The 20,232-nt window shown below is 33.9% G+C and overlaps 1 protein-coding gene across 4 annotated transcripts in view; it reads left to right on the top strand.

Moving 5' to 3' along the window:
- Positions 1 to 19,644, top strand: part of Rtkn2 (rhotekin 2) — a 64,172-nt gene extending 44,528 nt beyond the window's left edge. For all 4 annotated transcript variants that reach the window (XM_074078957.1, XM_074078960.1, XM_074078958.1 and 1 more), the window contains 3 exons: positions 11,920 to 12,085; positions 16,366 to 16,473; positions 17,726 to 19,644. In XM_074078957.1, coding sequence (XP_073935058.1) covers positions 11,920 to 12,085; positions 16,366 to 16,473; positions 17,726 to 18,258 — 807 coding nt within the window. In that variant the 3' untranslated portion in view covers positions 18,259 to 19,644. The remainder of the gene's footprint in view (positions 1 to 11,919; positions 12,086 to 16,365; positions 16,474 to 17,725) is intronic.
- Positions 19,645 to 20,232: the final 588 nt, after the last annotated feature.

Genomic DNA, 20,232 nt, shown 5'->3' with positions numbered 1-20,232 from the left:
ATCTCTCCACTTTCTATAGTCTTCCTCAATCTCTTTCTTCAGAAGTGTATAGTTTTCCTTGTAGAGGTCTTTCACATCTTTTGTTAGGTTTACACCTAGGTGTTTGATTTTGTTTGAGGCTATTGTAAATGGAATTGTTTTCTTACATTCTTTTTCAGTTTGCTCATTGTTAGTGTATAGAAATGCTAATGATTTTTCTATGTTGATTTTATATCCTGCTACCTTGCTATAGCTATTGATGATGTCTACAAGCTTCTGAGTAGAGGTTTTTGGGTCTTTAAGGTATAGGATCATGTCTTCTGCAAATAGGGATATTTTGACAGTTTCTTTACCTATTTGTATTCCTTTTATTCCTTCTTCTTGCCTAATTGCTCTGGCTAGGAATTCCAGCACATGTTGAATAGGAGTGGGGATAGTGGGCATCCTTGTCTAGTTCCTGATTTTAGAGGGAATGGTTTCAGTTTTTCTCCGTTAAGTATAATGCTGGCTGTAGGTTTGTCATATATAGCTTTTATAATGTTGAGGTACTTTCCTTCTATTCCTAGTTTTCTTACAGCTTTTATCATGAAATGGTGTTGGATCTTATCAAAGGCTTTTTCTGCATCTATTGAGATGATCAAGTGGTTTTTGTCTTTGCTTCTGTTAATGTGGTTTATTACGTTTATTGATTTTCTTATGTTGAACCACCCCTGCATCCCTGGGATGAAGCCTACTTGGTTGTGGTGAATAATCTTTTTGATGTGTTGTTGAATTCGGTTTGCCATGATTTTGTTGAGGATTTTTGCATCAATGTTCATTAAAGAGATTGGCCTGTAGTTCTCCTTTTTGGAGGTGTCTTTGCCTGGTTTTGGGATAAGTGTAATACTGGCTTCATAAAATGTGTTTGGCAGTTTTCCTTCCCTTTCTATTTCGTGGGACAGTTTAAGGAGGGTTGGTATCAGTTCTTCTTTAAAGGTCTGATAGAATTCAGCAGAGACTCCATCAGGTCCTGGACTTTTCTTTTTGGGGAGACTCTTGATTGCTGCTTCAATTTCATTTTGTGTTACAGGTCTATTCAGGTGATTAATTTCCTCTTGGTTCAGTTTTGGATGATCATATGTATCTAGAAATCTGTCCATTTCTTTTAGATTTTCAAATTTATTTGAATATAGGTTCTCAAAGTAGTCTCTGATGATTTCCTGGACTTCCATGGTGTTTGTTGTTATCTCCCCTTTTGCATTCCTGATTCTACTAATTTGGGTTTTTTCTCTCCTCATTTTAGTCAGGTTTGCCAGGGGTCTATCGATCTTGTTTATTTTTTCAAAGAACCAACTTTTTGTTTCATTAATTCTTTGTATGGTTTTTTTGGTTTCTTTTTTGTTGATTTCAGCTCTTATTTTTATTATTTCTCTCCTTCTATTTGTTTTGGGATTTGCTTATTCTTGTTTTTCTAGGAGTTTGAGAAGTATCATTAGGTCATTGATTTGGGATCTTTCAGTCTTTTTACTATATGCACTCATGGCTATAAACTTTCCTCTCAAGACTGCCTTAGCTGTGTCCCATAGGTTCCGGGAGGTTGTGTTTTCGTTTTCATTGACTTCCAGGAACTTTTTAATTTCCTCTTTTGTTTCATCGATGATCCATTCTTCATTAAGTAATGAGTTATTTAGTTTCCAGCTGTTTGCATATTTTTTGTCTTTACTTTTGTTGTTGAGTTCTACATTTACTGCATTGTGATCAGATAGAATGCACGGTATAATTTTTGTTTTCTTATATTTGCTGAGACTTGCTTTGTGCCCTAGAATATGATCTGTTTTGGAGAAGGTTCCATGGGCTGCTGAGAAGAATGTATATTGTGTAGAGGTTGGATGAAATGTTCTGTAGACATCAACTAGGTCCATTTGATCTATTGCATATTTTAGATCTTAGATTTCTTTATTGATTTTTTGTTTGGATGACCTATCTATTGATGATAATGGGGTGGCGTTTATATATGCTTTTAGGTCTTTCAGGGTATGTTTGATGAAATTGGGTGTGTTGACATTGGGTGCACACGGGTTGATAATTATTATTTCCTTTTGGTCTATTTCCCCTTTCATTAGTATGGAATGTCCTTTATCTTGTTTGATCAATGTAGGTTTGAAGTCTACTTTGTCAGAGATAAGTATTGTTACTCCTGTCTGTTTTCAGGGGCCATTGGCTTGGTAAATCTTCCTCCAGCCTTTCATCCTAAACCTGTGTTTATTTCTGTCGGTGAGATGGGTCTCCTGTAAGCAACAAATTGTTGGATCTTCCTTTTTAATACATTTCATCAAGCGGTGCCTTTTGATGGGTGAATTAAGTCCATTAACATTAAGTGTTAGTACTGATAGGTATGTGGTGATTCCTATCATTTAGTTGTCTTAGTTGTTTGAAGGTTTGATTGTGTGTACCTAAGTTGAGGTTACTCTCTACTGTCTTGCTTTTTCTTTTCCTGTGGTTTGGTGCTGCCTGTCTTTTCATGGTTAAGTTGGGTTTCACTTTCTGTGTGCAGAATCCCTTGCCAAATCTTTTGTAGTGGTGGCTTTGTGGTCACATACTGTTTTAGTTTCTGCTTATCATGGAAGACTTTTATTGCTCCATCTGTTTTGAATGATAGTTTTGCTGGGTAGAGTATCCTGGGGTTGAAGTTATTTTCACTCAGTGCCCGGAAGATCTCACCCCACGCTCTTCTTGCTTTTAATGTTTCTGTTGAGAAGTCTGCTGTGATTTTGATGGGTTTACCTTTGTATGTTACTTGTTTTTTCTCTCTTACAGCCTTCAATATTCTTTCCTTAGTTTTTGAACTTGTTGTTTTAATGATGATATGTCGTGGGGTAGTTCTACTTTGATCTGGTCTGTTTGGTGTCCTGGAGGCCTCTTGCATCTGGATGGGAATATCGTTCTCTAGATTTGGGAAATTTTCCGTTATTATTTTGTTGAATATATTATGCATTCCCTTTGCTTGCACCTCTTCTCCTTCTTCAATGCCCATGATTCTCAAGTTTGGTCTTTTGATGGAATCGGTGAGTTCTTGCATTTTCTTTTCACAGGTCTTGAGTTGTTTAATTAATAGTTCTTCGGTTTTTCCTTTAATTACCATTTCATCTTCATGTTCTGAGATTCTGTCTTCTGTTTGTTCTATTCTGCTGGATTGGCCTTCCGTTTTGTTTTGCAGTTCTGTTTCGTTCTTTTTTCTGAGATTTTCCATATCCTGGGTGGTTTCCTCTTTAATGTTGTCTATTTTTGTCCTGAGTTCATTTATCCGTTTATTCATCATGTTCTCTGTTTCACTTTGGTGTTTATACAGTGCTTCTATGGTTTCCTTTATTTCTTCTTTTGCTTTTTCAAATTCTCTATTTTTGTTGTCTTGGAATTTCTTGAGTGTCTCCTGTACATTTTGGTTGACCCTATCCAGTATCATCTCTATAAAATTCTCATTGAGTACCTGTAGTATGTCTTCTTTTAAATTATTCTTGTGGGCTTCATTGGGTCCTTTGGCATAGTTTATCTTCATTTTGTTGGAGTCTGGATCTGAGTATCTGTTTTCTTCAGTCCCCTCTGGTTCCTGTACTAATTTTTTGCTGTGGGGAAACTGGTTTCCCTGTTTTTTCTGTCTTCACGTCATTGTCTTTGGTGTTGTTACTGTCCCTGTACTATGTGCAATTAAGTATTTTCTAGCTTGTAATAATAACAATGGTAATATTTCGAATGGAAGGGTGAGAGGAGATGGAAAGCAAGACGTTAAAGAGAGGGGGAAAACAAATACACAGACAAGAAGGAGGAAACAGAACAAGGCATCAGATAAGAAAGTTTCAAAGGTATAAACAGGGAGCGTTAGTGTACTAATCGACAGTAAGCTGAACAGACTTTAGAGAGACAGAGAGAGGATTGAAAATCAAAAACAAAAAAATAAAGATAAGAATAAAAATAAAAAATAAGTAAATGAAAGAAATATCTATATATAAAAATGAATTAAAATAAAATGAAAAATAGAAAACTAAAAAAAAAAAAAAAACAAAACCAAAAAACCTTCAAGTTCAAATGCAATGGCATTTCTGTCTTAATAATTTGGGTGTCTGTCTCAGTCTCCAATCCTGGAGATGGTGCCTCAGATGTTGTTCTGTAGTTGTCTCATCAAAGGGGACGCATAAAGTAGTACAAAACTACACACACACACACACACACACACACACACACACACACACACACACAAGCCCCACCAAGTGTCCCAAGTTCAAATGCAATACAGTTTCAGTAAGTTTTTTAGCATGCAGGTGTAATTCGGTTGTTCTCTCATCAAGGGCAGGGAGAAAAAGGAAAAAAAGTGTCTGGAGACAGTTCTGAGAATGGTATCTGCAACTGTGGCTTGCCTGCCCACTGCTGTTAGCCTGCTGTTGCTGGCAGCTTTATTTATGCAGATCTCTGGGGTCAGCTTTGTACTCACCTGGTCCCGCAGGCTTTGTTTGCTCAGAGTTCTGTGCAGGAGGCTCTGCTACAAGCTTTGCCTTTCCAAGCACACTGGGAAAGGTGACACTGCACCCGCATTGTCAGGCCTGCGTGTTTATTTACAGTTCATGTGAGAGGTGGGTCTTCCCCCCTCTCATGTGGAGTTTTCCTCCCACCACCACTTTCACAAGCTTTCCTGCTCCTGATTACTGGGTGGTGCTGCTGCTCCTGCCAGCCGCCATGTTTATTTACAGTTCATGTGGGAAGTGGGTCTTCCCTCCTCTCCTGTGGAGTTTTCCTCCCACCGCCACTCTCACCAGCTTTCCCGCTCCTGGTTGCTGGGCACGCGCCCCTGCTCCTGCCAGAGCCTCTCCGACCCGCCCAGCTTGTTTATGTACAGTCCCTGGAAGGATTCCCTTCCCCCAATCTTCAGCGCTCAGGGTGCCCCACCCTCTTTCCCATGTGTCTTTATTGTTCTTATTGCTTATTACTCATTTTCTCTTTTTTTTTTTCCTGGGGTGGAGGTCAGTCTGTCCAGGGGGCTACGCTGCTCTGGCCCAGGCTTGTCTGTGGGAGTACCGTGGTACCGCGAAGCTCACCTGGTCCACGTCTTCCCAAGCCATCTGGGCCTGGGCGACTGGCAGCCGGGGGCCCTCCTGGTTTCTCCATTTAACGTGACGTGGAGATTCTCTGTGCTGGTTGGAGGTGTGGAGGGGTCAGAGTTTTGCCTCTTCTCTGTGAATATGCCTGCAAAGTGTGTCTCCAGTGTCTCTCCAAGATTTCACTATAGGAGGCTCGCTTTCTGCTTCCTACCTCTAGCCACCATCTTGGAATCCTCTTGCTGATCCATTTAAACATGTCTTCAGCATTATGACTCTTTATCCTTGAATACTTCAACATGCAACTTTTAAAAATAGGAGCTTTTTATGTACATATAATTACAATAGTATAACAACTGGAGAAAATTAACAATTTCTTTATGTCATCCAACATCTAGTCCATACTCAAATTTCCCCCAGTGTCCCCCAAATGTCCTTTTATCTTGTGTTTTCAACCTGAGACTGTTCAAAGATTTTATACCTTCTTTAGTCATTCTAAATTGCAGACGATGTCTGGAGAGTTGATTCTATTCATTTAAAACATTTTTTTCTACTCTACACTCTCATAGATGATGTTAAACTAACACTTTATAGAGAATCCTGTTAAGAAGGCACGTGATGTCAGGCTGTCTCACCATCTTTCCAGCATATAAGCAATCTCTTTACAACTAGCAAGTAATCAAGGAGATGATATCTCATTGACACTATGTGAATATCTTTGTGGTCTAACAATTTTTCACATGGTTTTATCAACCTAATTTCTCACCTCAACTGATTATAACATTAGAGATTCCACATGATTTTCACATACTGTAATTTCTGGCAATCTTTCATAAAGAAACACTTTTTCTTATCACCTGTGGGTGAATTACAGTCTGTCCCAAAAAGATAGGATAAACGTTTAATACTTTACCAATTTCAAAGTAGGAATTGATGTTATATATTGTATTATATTGTGTTGGCAACATGTCTTGAAGTTGGTATTGCCCCTTCAATGAGTAGCAAATAAGTCGACTCTCATAACAAACTCATAGATTTCATATTTATTCAGTGTTAAATTACTTCGTCTTAAAATACAATATAGATATCTCAGTTGCTTTTACTTTCTTGGAAAATTTCTAAGGGATGCCTGCTATCAATATATTCTTAAAGTATCTTTGATATGTGCCAATTTGGTCTTTTCTAATTTTTTTTTATTTACAATGCCAAGTCTCTAAAATCTTTTTAAGATTAATAACATTAAACACTGAATATAAATTAGAGTTCTGTGGTTGTCTTTTTTTCTTTACTACTTAACAAATAATAATTTTGTTTAATGCCACTTTCAAAATCATGTGAAAATAAATTTTGTAGTTGTTAAGGTATATAAATAATAGTTCTGTCATTTTGATCATAGGGTCTGTTCCCTAGATATAATTCTTGTTCTTCTAAATGGCATTTCCTGTAAGGCTAAGTCAGTTCATTAATTTTCATAGGGAACCATCTGTGGAAATAGTCACATTAAGGGAAGAAAAGCCTAAAAGCTATTCCCCTCCCCTTTTCAATCCAAATTTGAAAGGGTGATTTACTTCAAAGTGATTGCTTCAACTTCAAAAAACTTCACTATGAATGTTGTTGAGTAAGACATTCTGAATAACGGGTACTTAACTGAATCTCCTATACATTGAATAAAGCATTTTATTAACTAAAGCTTTATCCATTGACAGTAGGGTGGGTAAGATGGAAAAGAAGTATGGGTCTTTGAGATCAATAGTCTGTTCTTGATTTAAATACTATACATTATTCATTTTAATAATATAATCTGTACTGAACAAATCAATAACACCACTTGGTGTGATAGACCTTTATTAAATTGTCTTGAAATTACTTTTAACTATTGTATTTGTCATGTACCTCAGAGAGCAAAATTATAAACACCTAGGATTTTTTCCATTTATGTTAGTATTTAAACACTATTCAGATTTGTTCTTTATTAAGTATAACAAAAACAACTTTTGAAAAGAGCCTTTATTGACATAAATTGAAAGTAATTCTATCAAACTGATATTGATCATTGCCTAATGCTTGGTTTATTCTAACTGTGCTTATGCAGCTCAGACACTCCTTACTGTTTAGTGTGAAGGTGTGCTTTATTTGTCACTGGAGAATGTATAAACTCTGAAACTTGTTTTAAGCAGCAACATTTGTTTTCATCCCTAATTAATAGGACATTAGACCAAACACCTTTAAAAGAACTCATTTATCTTTATAGTGTATTTGTGAGGAAGAGGTGGAATATTTATATTACATGTAAGAGAGGGGCACTAAAGGACTTATTTGTATCTTACCTAAAACTTTTCTGGAAATTTTCAGAGAAAAGTATAAACAAACCCATCTTTACCCTTACAAATTGACCTTCCCAGAATTATTTTGAGCAAATCATAGAGACCATATCATTTTACTGTAAATATCCCAGCTGTGTGACAAGAAAATATTGGTGTATATATGTGTGTACACATATATTATGTATAGTTACCTATACAGTGATTTATAGTTAATATATCATCAAAATTCCAGGCAGTGTTCAAATTTCTCAACTGCATAATTTTTGTAACAGATTTTTAAATTGGAATCCAAATAAGGGCCTTATATTTCAGTTAACTTATTAGATTTTTTAAGTTTCTTAGTTTATTGACTACCCTGTGTGTTCTTGTTCTCTTTCCAATACACACTTATTTGTTAAACCAGAATTTTTCATAATCTGAATTTTGCTGATTACATCTTTGGGTTATCTTATTTTCTATAATTTTTTGGATCTTACTCAGGTTTGTTGGTTAGTTGGTAAGAATGCACCTTGGAACATGTATACTTTTATCAGTAGACGTAGATAAAATATGTCTGAGTCTTCCACTCAGGTGCTAAAAAAAAGTATTTCTTTATGAAAGATTGCCAGAAAGTACAGTATATGTTAGGGATTATAAACTGACTATATTTTAGCATTCTTCATTTATTTGCTGGGATACCTCTATGACATCGATTGTTTGCTTACTCTGAGGTACAGTTCTTACGGGGAAAGCAGGACAAGTACTTAATTTTTACATTTATGTATTGGTTAACAAAATAATGAGGTGGTTCCCTGGCATTCTTCAAAGGTGACCAATGAGTTAAATTTTAAATACCAATATGTATGTTTGGATTCAAAGACAGGTCCTATATCAGTCCATTACATTATTATTTTTATTGGTGCTTTAATAGTCCCATGTTTGACTAACAGAATCTTCACACTGGCTGTTGAGGCCTTGTGATAGATCCTGGTTATCTCTTAATTTCTGATAGGACAAATGTTCCAGAATCATCTTCTACATTTCCGGGCATGTCTAGTAATCAGCCATTTCTCCAAAGAGCACTGATTCCTTTTTATAGGCAAGAATATTTAGAGACCAGTGATTTCAGTAGCAGACTTTTTAAAGATTAAGTAGTCAAAAGTAAAATAATTTACAAATCTAGTACTGATCTTGTAATTGTCCATTTACACAGAAATGGAGAGATTGCAGAACAGTTTTAATTCAAAGGAATAAAGCTCTGCCCAGTGCAGTGATGCACCTATAATATTAGCTACTTGGAGACAAAGATCAGGAGGGTATGGTTGGAGACCAGCCTGGGCAAGAAGTTCCCAAGACCCCATCTCAACCAAGAGCTGGGCTTGATGGCACGCCTCTCATCCCAGTTACTTGGGAGGCACAATTAAGAGGATCAATCATGATCCAGGCTGGCCAGACATGAAGACAAGACCCTACTCAAAAAATAACTAAAACAAAAAGGAATGGTGGCATGGCTCAAGTCGTAGAGTGCCTGAATTCAAACTCCAGTACCAGCAAAAAGCAAAACAACAAATAATCCTACAGTATTAAAAATCCTAAAGGAAAGTTCTTTGACTTCAGAGTTTTTTCTGTTTCTGTTGCAAAACTGATTATGTTGTATGCTCTTCACCTAGCCTTCTCTGGGTACCCCTCGGTTTTATGCAGCTGAGTGTTAAAGTTTAATACGTACTGATTAACAAAAGCAAAGCCAGCTAAAATATCATAGTAATTAATCTCAGATACATTCACAAATGAGTAAAGTTGAATGTAAAGCTTCCACATCAACAGAAAGGGTTAGGGTTAGCAAAAGCATAAGAAACTTGTCTCACATAGAACATATTCCTCACCTGTGAATTAACGGATTTGATTAGGTACAATTTGTAGGGCCTGAGTCAATTAAGGCAGAGCTTTGTTATTCCCTGAGTTCTTTTCCCATCTCATTCTTTTCTTCATCCAGTATTTTTCAGTACTTTGGGGTGTTGTGCAATATTTTAGGTGGTAGAAATACTGGGGGTAGGGAGAATTCCCAAGATGTTTGCTTTCATACCCTGCTTAGAGGAGGTAGTCACTCATCTATACTTTGTGCGAGTCTGTAATAACAGTTCTAAATTCACATTGGTGTTTTCTAATCACTTCCTTTTTCAAGAAATGAAGACCCAAGCACTGTTACTGATATTTGGAACCAAAAACAACTTGCATGAACTTTCTGACATTCTGAGAAACTATACTTGTTCTAATCGTTTTTCCTTTGACATGTAATTTTTAGTTAAAATGTTTTCCGGTACTTTTTTGGGGATGATAAAATATAGAAGTTCATTTAAATTCTGCATTTCATTTGCACCTTTTAAAAACCTCTCACATTTTAAAAATGTAGTGGTACTTATGGTTACCAGAGTTAATGGAATGTATAGTATTTATCTGTATATTGTTATATTTTCTTTGGAAGCTATAAATGGTCTACTTCATATATTCTGCTAAGCAGTTTCATTTGAAATGATACCATGTTAAAAACATAAGTTCATCTACAAAAATCACATTTTCCTTATTTAAAAATTGAATCTATTTTAATCCCATATTCAAAAATTAGAAGCTTGTATTAAAATAAAGTTAAGTGGAGGGAAGCACAACTTCAGTAACAAGAATACCTCTTTCTTAAATAGTAACAACAATGCCCCCACCCACTGTGACTCAGCCTTCAATTAGTAGTCTGATAGAACTTCATGTCAGAAATTCTTCCTAGAGCTTAAGCCATTCTCTGCTAATGACAATAAACCTTATTTTTAAAGAGATTGATTAGATGCATCTTTCAGCTTTCAAGGATGCCATTTATGGGCAGAATTTTTATATTATAGAAATAATTATTTTAAAGAGCTAATTCACAAAGTCAATTACCAAAACATAATGTACAAAGACCCTGTCATGATAACTTATGCTGATCATGAGTACCATTACAGTCCTCTAAAATCAGTCAGCATTCCTAGATTTCTGTAATGACAGGGCAGACTGACATTAAGATGGTTACCAATCCTTATATTTTGTGGTTCTCTAAATGTTCAAAGCATACATTTTTCCTCATGTGATTTTGTGTAAAAATTCCTTTGGAAAAGGACTCCTTTTGTAGTATATATGGTTTTCACCTCTTTGTGTTTACCCATTTTTCAGGGAGTGAATGGCTTTTCTTCCTAACTCATTGCTACTTTTCTGATACCCACATAAAAATCATTGTATGTTCATGTAGGTTTTGGTTGTTACTGTGCATATATCTTTCTACTCAATGTAGTAAAGAAGTTCTTCTCACTCTTAATAGGTTTTTGTTACTGCCAGTCCAAATATTCTTCTGCACACATTATAGTAAGCTTAGCCATGTTCCTCTAGAACTACTCTGTGTAACACAGCCACTAGCCTCTAGTAACTGTTGGGCACTTTAAATGTTGCTAGTCTGAATTGAGATGTGCTGTTAGGTATAAAATACAAACTAAATTTTGAAGTCTAAGTATGAAAAAAGATACTTTGTATATCTTGAGTTGTACAAAATACGCTTTTAATTAATTTCACCCATTTCTTTTTACATTTTTAAAAATGGTATCTAGAAAATTTTAAATTATATATGTGGTATACATGGTATTTTTACTAGACAGTGCTACCCTACGATAATGTAAAACTTATCATTATGCAGACGTCTTTGTATAATAGTTAGTTCTATTCCAGACTTTAATCCTCCAAAGTCTCTTGGTGTAGTTGCTATCAGTAGCTTGCCATGTGGCATGGCAGTGCCTGTGTGTGACTTGTGGATAGATCTCTCTCTCTCCCACATGTAGACACAGTAAGTGTAATCACAATATCTACCTGGTACCATTCAGAAAAAGAGGTTTAGACTATCAACATAAATGAAACCATTGCCTTTGAGGTACATATTATATTCAGCATTAAAAAATAATTTTAACATGATAAAAGTTATATTGCCTTTTGATCTTATAACTATGAGCTTTGTAAATGGGTGTTACGTATAATATAAATGTTAATGAGGAAAGCCTGTTTTGCTGCAGTGAACACTGAAGTTATGGTTTTACTACTTTAACTGATAACACTACAATATGATTGAATATTAGAATAAGAAAAATAGTTTACTGATTTAATTTTGCTACTGTTGGAAATATAGTTAACATATAACCCATATTAAATTTATGACATGCTGTACTTGTTTTATTACAATTTTAAGATGTATATAAAAAGCAGCAAACTCATTTAAACATTTGAGATAGATCAAAACAGAGACTGTATTTTAATCTCAATGTAATTTGGTATAAGTATAGCATATTTGAAACATTACTTTGGTTTTTAATATAAAGCATTCTTTTTAAAGACCTCTAGATTTGTTTGAATATTGAAATTCTCAAAATTACATATTTTAATTGTAAATGATCAGCAATAAGATTATAATTACACTTGTATAAATATGGTGACTAAGCAATACAATATTCATTTGATCATTGCAGAAATGTTCTCTTGTAAAGTAACTTCATCTTAATTTTTAGGAAACCAGAATTCGGGCAATGGATAAGGGCACCAAGAAAAGACTCCATTCTTTCTCTGTCATCAGCCCTGTTGCTGGACAAGCTATGACTCATATTTTTTCAGTTGACACTAGAGAAGATCTTCAGAAGTGGATAGAAGCCTTCTGGCAGCATTTCTTTGATCTTAGTAAGTAGACATTGGATTTTCTAGCATATTCATAACCTAAAAGCTTGCAAATGGAAATCTAAATATTAAAAATTATAACTTCACTGTATGTAGCAAGAATTTTTTTATCTTCTTGAAAAAGAAGGTATATCATCAATACACTGATGCTCTTTTCTCTCAGTCTCTTTCCATTGCCCAACAGACTGTCGTGTAGTGTATCTTTGAATGCCTGCACCCTTTCTCATACTTTCAAGTTCCTTTGGTACAATAAAACCACATTTTCTCAAAATAGTAAGATTTTAACTGCTTAAGGCAATGTAGTTGATTCCATGGATCAGAAGTCATTTGAGGAGCAAAAATTTTTTCCAAAAGGGTAATGATGATCCTAAAATACTGAAATGTTCAGAAGGAGCCTCATTTTTATTTAACCTGTTAACTACAAATTTGTTATAATATCCTCTTGGATATCACCCAGAGATACTTTTTTTAACCAAACATATGGTTTTTCCATCTCAGTAAAGCAATAGCATGGGTTATAAAATCAGTGTGATAACATTATAGTGTATAAAATATGAGATTCTAATAATTAATTAACACTTAAAGGAGACTTTGACCAATAGGAAACTACTGAACATGTAGCAGTGCTTTCTTTACAGATGATAAACTTAGTAGCATATCATTATTATAATTTTATATTCAAAATGTAGAATGTTGCTATTTCTAATCAAACTATACCTACTACTAGATTTAACTGGTATTTTATGTCATAGGATGCTCTTCTTTAGAATTACAAAGCCGAATCATTTCCATACAGTGAAAAGTTATTTTTCTAACTCATGGAAGTAATCCTTGAGACAATTTAGCAATTGTTTTTTTCTGGAACATTATAAAGAGTCAATACCTGTAGTTCTCAAGTTAATATTTTAGACCTCTTCTGACCTGTGGCTTCATCAAGGATTAGAGTGAAAGTTGGGAAAGAGGCTGGTGAGGAATTGTTTATTGAATGATTACCTCTTCTGTACCACTACCTTCATTGATTTCTTATGACATCCCCATGAAGTAGAAGTTATTTCACTTTGCTCTGAAGATGAGAAAACTGAGGCCTGAAGAGGTTTGTGGTTCATGGCTTTGAGCTGGAGGGCTGGAGGAGTGCTGTATGACCTCTTAGGTTTTTTAGGATTTGTTTTCCTTAAGTACCATCCCTAGGAACTCAGTAAGTTAAATTGGTAAATATTTGTTCTGTGTTTATCAGCTTGTGTGTATTTCTTTAGTTTAAAACTTCCAGACATCTTAGGCATGTGTGATGGTGTGTGACTTAGACAATAACTTCCTTTTTTTTTTTAAATTGTTGTTTTTGGTTTTGCTTTGTTTTTTTGTAATTCCAACTGGCCTCAAACTTGCCTCTGCCTCACAAGTGTTGGGATTACAGGTATGCACCACCATGCCAGGCCATCAGCTTCCTTTCTTTTGTTAACCAATTGTTGCTAAGCTTTTAACTGCTTTCACAAATGTTTTGATTTAGAGAATCTGTCTTATAAAAGGCCATATTATTGTTAGAAATGAGTCTGCTATTCTATGCTTCTTATTGGCATTAAACAGAAAGGAGAGCTATATGAAGGCAATAATGCCAAAATATGGATATCAACTAATATTACAGTATTTATTTTCTAGATTATCTGAAATAATTATCATATTAAAGTGGGGAGATAAAAGGATAAGAATTTCATCATATTTTTGTACTATCAAAGTAATGAGTAAGTGGTGACAATTTGGTTCTCAGACCTAGCTATTTCTTTTGGTACTTGCTACTATTTTGGATAAAACCTACCAATCCAGGGCTGGCAGAGTTGCTCAAGTGGTAGAGTGCCTGCCTAGCAAGCATAAGGCTCTGAGTTCAAACTCCACTGCTGCCAAAAAAGAAGAAAAACAACCTACCAGTCTGTATAATTTTTACAGTATATAAGTTTGTTACATTAATACTTTGAAATTTATTGTAGATGGAAGTATGAAGCAAAAATGGAAGTGTTTATACTATTCTTAATTTTGACTTATACTTTTAAATTTTAATTTTCTTAGTGACAGGTGTAGTCTCAGGATTTTGGTTGAAATGTGGTATGTAGAACTAAGTAGAGGAAGATCTTAAGAGCAGAATTGAGTAAATTTGAAGCAAATTTCATTTCTTTGGCCCTACTTCAGAGTGGATAACCATGAGGGTGAAATATTTAAAATTTATGAAGAAACTGATGGAAATAGGTCTGTTTAGCCTGTAGATTAGCTAAGGCATGGAGATTAGAAGACAAAGGAAATACAATCACTGTTTTTGATATTTGAAAGCTTAGCAGACATGTATAAAAGAGATGACCTAACATAAATATTGAGTTATATTAGCAACTTAGCATAATAGGTCATTTTGACTATATAATCTTTGTATAATGCTTTATATTGATAAAGCATTTCATTGCTAAACTAGAAGCAGAATTCTACAACAATAAATATAACAATAAATAATGTGGAAATATCTTCAATACAGAGGAACTGTGGCGTGGCTCAAGTGGCAAAGCACCTTCCTAGCAAGCGCAAGGCCCTGGATTCAAAAAGAAAAGAAAAACAAAGCATCTTTAATAAAGAGGTTTTATGTGAACAAAACAAATCCATTTAATATTTATTTTTTGTATTGGGCCTTCATGTTAGCAAATTAACTATCACATGTATCAATACATACAGATTTATTCACTGGTAGAATTAATGTTTCAATTGTAATGTAGTGACCAGTGAACATACCACATTTGTACCTCTGATATCAGTAATATGTAGAATGATGCAGCATTATATTCCAGTTTTTACCATTACTATTCTGCTTCTAGTTTAACAGTGAAATACTTTATCAATATACACAAAAAGTACATACTTCATAATAATTTGCCCAAGAATATGACAGAGAAATATTTGCCATTTGATAAAGGATTTTTTTTTTTTTGTCTGCTTCCAAGAAAAAAAAAGGGCTTTTATATATTTATCTAAAAAAGGAAGTAAGGGAAAGAATAAGATGTCATGTCTCACGCAGATCCTACTGGATTTAAATTCTGGAGAGCAACCTTTTCAGCCTGTATTCAGGAATTTATTTCTTCTTTTGAGTTGCTAAGGGAGTTATTTTTAAATTTTTGCCATATTCTGTATAAGCTTCATAATAAAACATACTGAAAAGTTTTTATGTGTTTCTTAACTAGTTAAGGCAACAGGTTTAAAATTTATGCATATGTTACCATTTTGCCATTACAATATATTCAACTAGAATCAACAAAATGAAAAGAACAGGTAATTTAACATGAATTGTCTTTAATTTTTAAGCCATAGAAATAGCCAAGTTGGATACTGAATATAGATATTGGGACTATAAAAAAAGATAGAAACATAGAACAAAAATCAGTTTGCAAAGACACATAGATTATGTTTACTTTTCTATTGGTAAGAAATATAAGAATGGTGAGCCCAGTAAGTTTTTTATAATATTAATACCTAGATATGCAGGATCTAGTACAGTTGCTATGCAGCATGCAGATATATAATAAACAAATTTGATTAAAATAGTGAAATACAACTAAAAAAAAAAAATTAATGTGCACATTTTAAAATTTTTACCCAGTATTTGAAACAGCTTGTTCAAGAGCATTATTTTCTGTCTTATTCCCAATGCCTGTGTCTTTGCTAAAACAAAGTGGACTCAGAATTTTATTGAGTGGTGTTTCTTTATAGTAAAAGGTTTTTATTACCTTTTATTTAAATGAAAACAATGTTTTTCTAGAATTAGATGCTTTTGAAAGCATGATAATTGTAGAGACACAGTGGTTAAATCTTATTTCTTAATTAAAATTTTTGAGAACCACCATTTCTTATGTTTTTTTCTAAGTCCTTCAAGGGAGCAGTATTGCCATGTATATTTACCTTTTAGGTATCTTAAGTATTGGATGTTTTAATTTAATATTTAAAAGAAAATAACCTATACAAACTTTTGCACTGTATTTTTTAAAGTAATTGATGATTTAGAGAAATAGTGTATCTATAGTATAGTCACTGTGCATAGGACTTTAATCTATTTTTAAATAGATTACTTTTATGCACAGAATTTGACTTTGAAATTATGAGTAGTCTAGGTTTTTGTGCAAGTTTCCTTAATAGACAATGCTTTATTTATAAATTCACTGTTATTTTTCAAAGCAAAAATATGTTGATGTCTCTTGAAAATAAAGCATATCTCTTCACATTTATGCCTAAACTAGCCTGCTTTTTTCTTTCTTTCTTAGGCCAATGGAAGCATTGTTGTGAAGAACTTATGAAAATTGAGATTATGTCACCACGGAAACCACCTTTGTTCTTGACAAAAGAGGCGACCTCAGTCTACCATGATATGAGTAAGTGGGGTTTGTCTTTTCTAAGCTGCAGGGTAACAAAAACAACATTGTCCATCCTCAAGCAGCTTATTCTATTAACATTAAAATGCTTAAATTTTCAGGCACAATCAAAATGAATGGAAAAAGACTATGATTATAGACTAAGGAACTCATGTTTAATAGATGAATTAATACAAAACTAATGAATACACATTTGTCATAGTTTGAATGCTCAAGATCAAATGAAAATTTTAAGGTTTAAAATGAATAAAGGTACACTGAAAATAAATATCAGCTGAGTAGCTGTTGAAAATTCTAAACTATAAACTTGCAGATTTTAAAATGAAATCATGTTCACTTTTTTTCTGTATTTTATTAAATTTGTTTTTAAGTAGAGTTGATAGGTGAATATTAATGAATGGAAGCTTTTCATCTCTAGCCAAAAATAATTAAGTCTAATATTTTAGAAAATTTAAAATTTCTTAACTTACTGATATTTCATTTTCCCACACTTGAAAGGTACTTATTTATCTTGTGAGATTGCCTCAGTGAGTGGAAGTGGGAGCAAGCACATGCCACAAATGTTACTGGACTTGTACATATTTTAAAGGATCAGATTAAAAAAGATACATTTGGGTTTAGACATTTCGATATACTTGTAATTCATTTAATGCACATTTTACCTAAGGATAATTTCACTCAGTACCTTACCACCAAAGTAGTACTATGAAGGCTTCATGGGCCTTCTCTGTTTTTGATTTGGGGACTTTTTCTGTTTTAAGAGATTTGGCTGCTCTATAGGAAAGAATACTAATCTGTTACCCTCATTCCAGTTTATATATATCATGTTTTCCTAGAGGCCAAAATAAGGTTTAAAATCCAATAAAAACTATGTAATAAATACTTAGTCTATAGAATCTTTAAAAGTACTCATATATCTGCATTTTGTTTAGGAACACATTTTATGTGTGTATGTGTTTTGTATTTTGTGCATTATTATAGATTTGTGCACTATATATTTTACATGTGTATTGTAAAACACATGTATGTATTGCATGTATATATAATGTATGTAATGCAATGCATGGTGTCCTTATTTTTGGTTCTGTCGATACAGTTATTTTCACAAGTAAACATTTTATTCATTATCATGCTCTAAATTTTGATAGCCATTATAGGTAGCATATTAGTTTGGAAAACAATAACTTACTGAGGTAAAATGCATATAGCTTTTGAATTTTTTCCCATGCACTTTTTCTTAAAATTGTTACAGGCATTGATTCACCTGTGAAACCTGAAAGTTTAACTGACATAATACAAAAAAAAATTGCAGAGACAAATGGACAGTTCCTTATTGGTCAGGATGAAGAGTCCTTACCACCTCCTTGGGCTACTGTCTTTGATGGTAATCATAAAATGATCATCCAGAAAAAGGTGTTGTCCCCTGCCAAGGAGCCTCCACGTGATGGGAAAAGGAAAAAGAGACAAGCTCCTCTTCCTTCTGATAAGCCTCCATTCAGCTTAAAAACACAGTATAATACAGATCAATTGGTGAAGGACAACGGGGGAAATACAAGTGTGTTTCGAGGCTTGCCTTTGGATACCAGACTATCAACCCTAATGCATCACTTACAGAAACCAATCGTGGCCCCTCAAAAACTTCTTCCTGCCAGGAAAAATAGTTTAACTGATGGTGAGCACACAGACACTAAAACCAATTTTGAAGCTAAGCCAGTGCCAGCTCCAAGGCAGAAATCCATCAAAGACGTTTTGGACCCTAGATCATGGTTGCAGGCACAAGTATAGAAAACCGTTACTGTATAAAACATTTAACAAAATCTATAACTGGAAGACTTAATTCAGAAGCATTATAAATGTAGTAATGTTTCGTAATTGTATAGGTAACTACAGTAGCAATTTACATAAATAATTGATAAGCTATTAGGTATAGAAAAACATCTTATAATAAAGAAATGGATTTCGCTTTTACTTCTGATTTTCAGAATGTAAGTGATTTTCCCTGCAGAGTATAAGAGGCAGTTTCTAGACAATGTCCTAATTGTTGGAAGGGTTAATTTATTCCAAAATTAGTACCAGGCAGTGAATAAGCACTAGGCAGAAGAAAGCATTAACATTTCTTTTGGGGAGAGACTGTCTAGTAATTTAAAATGTGTTAAATATGAGCCATATTCTCATTGTGAGAATTTTAATACTAATGGAATGTTTCAAAGGCTTTATTCAAACCACAAATTATAGAATCCACCCAAGAAAATTTTCTTCTTAGCATTCTGGAATTCTCATCTAATGGTTCACTGGCTCTCTTCTATTGTTTAACTCACTCATTTATAGTCTTGACCTTTTAAATTCCTGGGATAAACTTTGGAATATTAGATTCTTTGTCTTTAAAGGGAATGTGTAATATGTTATTCAAAGCTGTTTCCTTGATGTGCCCTGAGATCCTGTTGACATGAGTGAAGTATAACATTTATTAGCATAGAGGAATGGTAGATGAAATGCTCCCTGCATCCACTTTTCTGTTTGTGGTGCCCATTTCCATTGTACCTTTGGAATTTGGGGAAGTGAGTAGCTGATTAACACCTTACAATTTATTTAACACTCATTTAAAAAGCAGATGGCAGATTAAAAATATCAGAAAAAATGGTCATGGTAGTAATTTTCAGAATTAAGCCTGTTTTAAAATTTTAATTAGGTTTCCTTTTTCTAGCAAGGATTGCTGTCTGCTATTGGTATTATTCATTAAAAATCATATTCTTACAGTAATAACATTGGAATCATTTCCATAGGAGGTAATTTCCATAGCAACTAATCAGAATGACCCAAACAGGATTATGAAATCAAGTGAGGAATAAATAGCAAAGGGATGAATATCTTAAAGGAACAAAAAATCCATTTTTATAACAGTTCTTATAAACAAGAGCTGAACAGTTTTAAAAATCTAATCAGAATTTCCAAATAAAAGTTTCCATAAGATGTCAGCAACAGAGCTAAAAATCTCAACTCACACTGAACCCTAAACGCCATTGCAAGAAGTAAAAATACAAGAATTAAATTACTACCCTGTATGTAATCTCTGGAGGTCTTTTTTTAAAGCTGTTAAAAACTCTATTTGGATCAGAACTATATTATTGTGAAATAAAATGAACACTTGACCAAAAAAAGCATTAATTTAAATGGAGCCTTTCGTTATTTTTAGATAGTAGTGTCTTTATTTCATTTATGGAGCATGACGTAACTGTCAGGTTACTTTGTGCTTATCCAGGACTCTAGCAAGAATTGAAACCCAAGAGAATACTGATTCAAAAGGGCTCTTGTGACTAGGGACATCAGAAGAGACCTAGCCCTTGGTGAGAAGAAAATGCTACATGCTTGCTTGATGGAATTTAGAGACAATCACATGTATGAAAACTTAAAAAGTATATTGATTTATTCTAACTAAAAGGCTCTCAGAAATTTCTGTTGTGGTTGCCTTTTCAGCAAATGACAGACTAAAAATGCAAGGAATATTCTGTTTGAATTTATTTTTTAAAACCTTGCTGCTGGTTTTGACAACATTTATGACAATAGCGATTGTCACTGCATTACATTTTTTAGAAGCTGCTGCAGGCAAGATGATTTCCCACACTGGCATCTAAGCATTCTTTTTTTTTTTTCCCCCTTCCTTTATTACAAGCCAGTATCACAACTTCCAAATTCTGTCATTTCTCTTCATAAAAATTGTAGCTAGAAGAATTTAAGTTATACAGGAAAGAGAATTAATTC

Source organism: Castor canadensis, chromosome 7, assembly GCF_047511655.1.
Source record: "Castor canadensis chromosome 7, mCasCan1.hap1v2, whole genome shotgun sequence".
NCBI lineage: Eukaryota > Metazoa > Chordata > Mammalia > Rodentia > Castoridae > Castor > Castor canadensis.
This window is presented reverse-complemented; position numbering and strand designations above follow the sequence as displayed.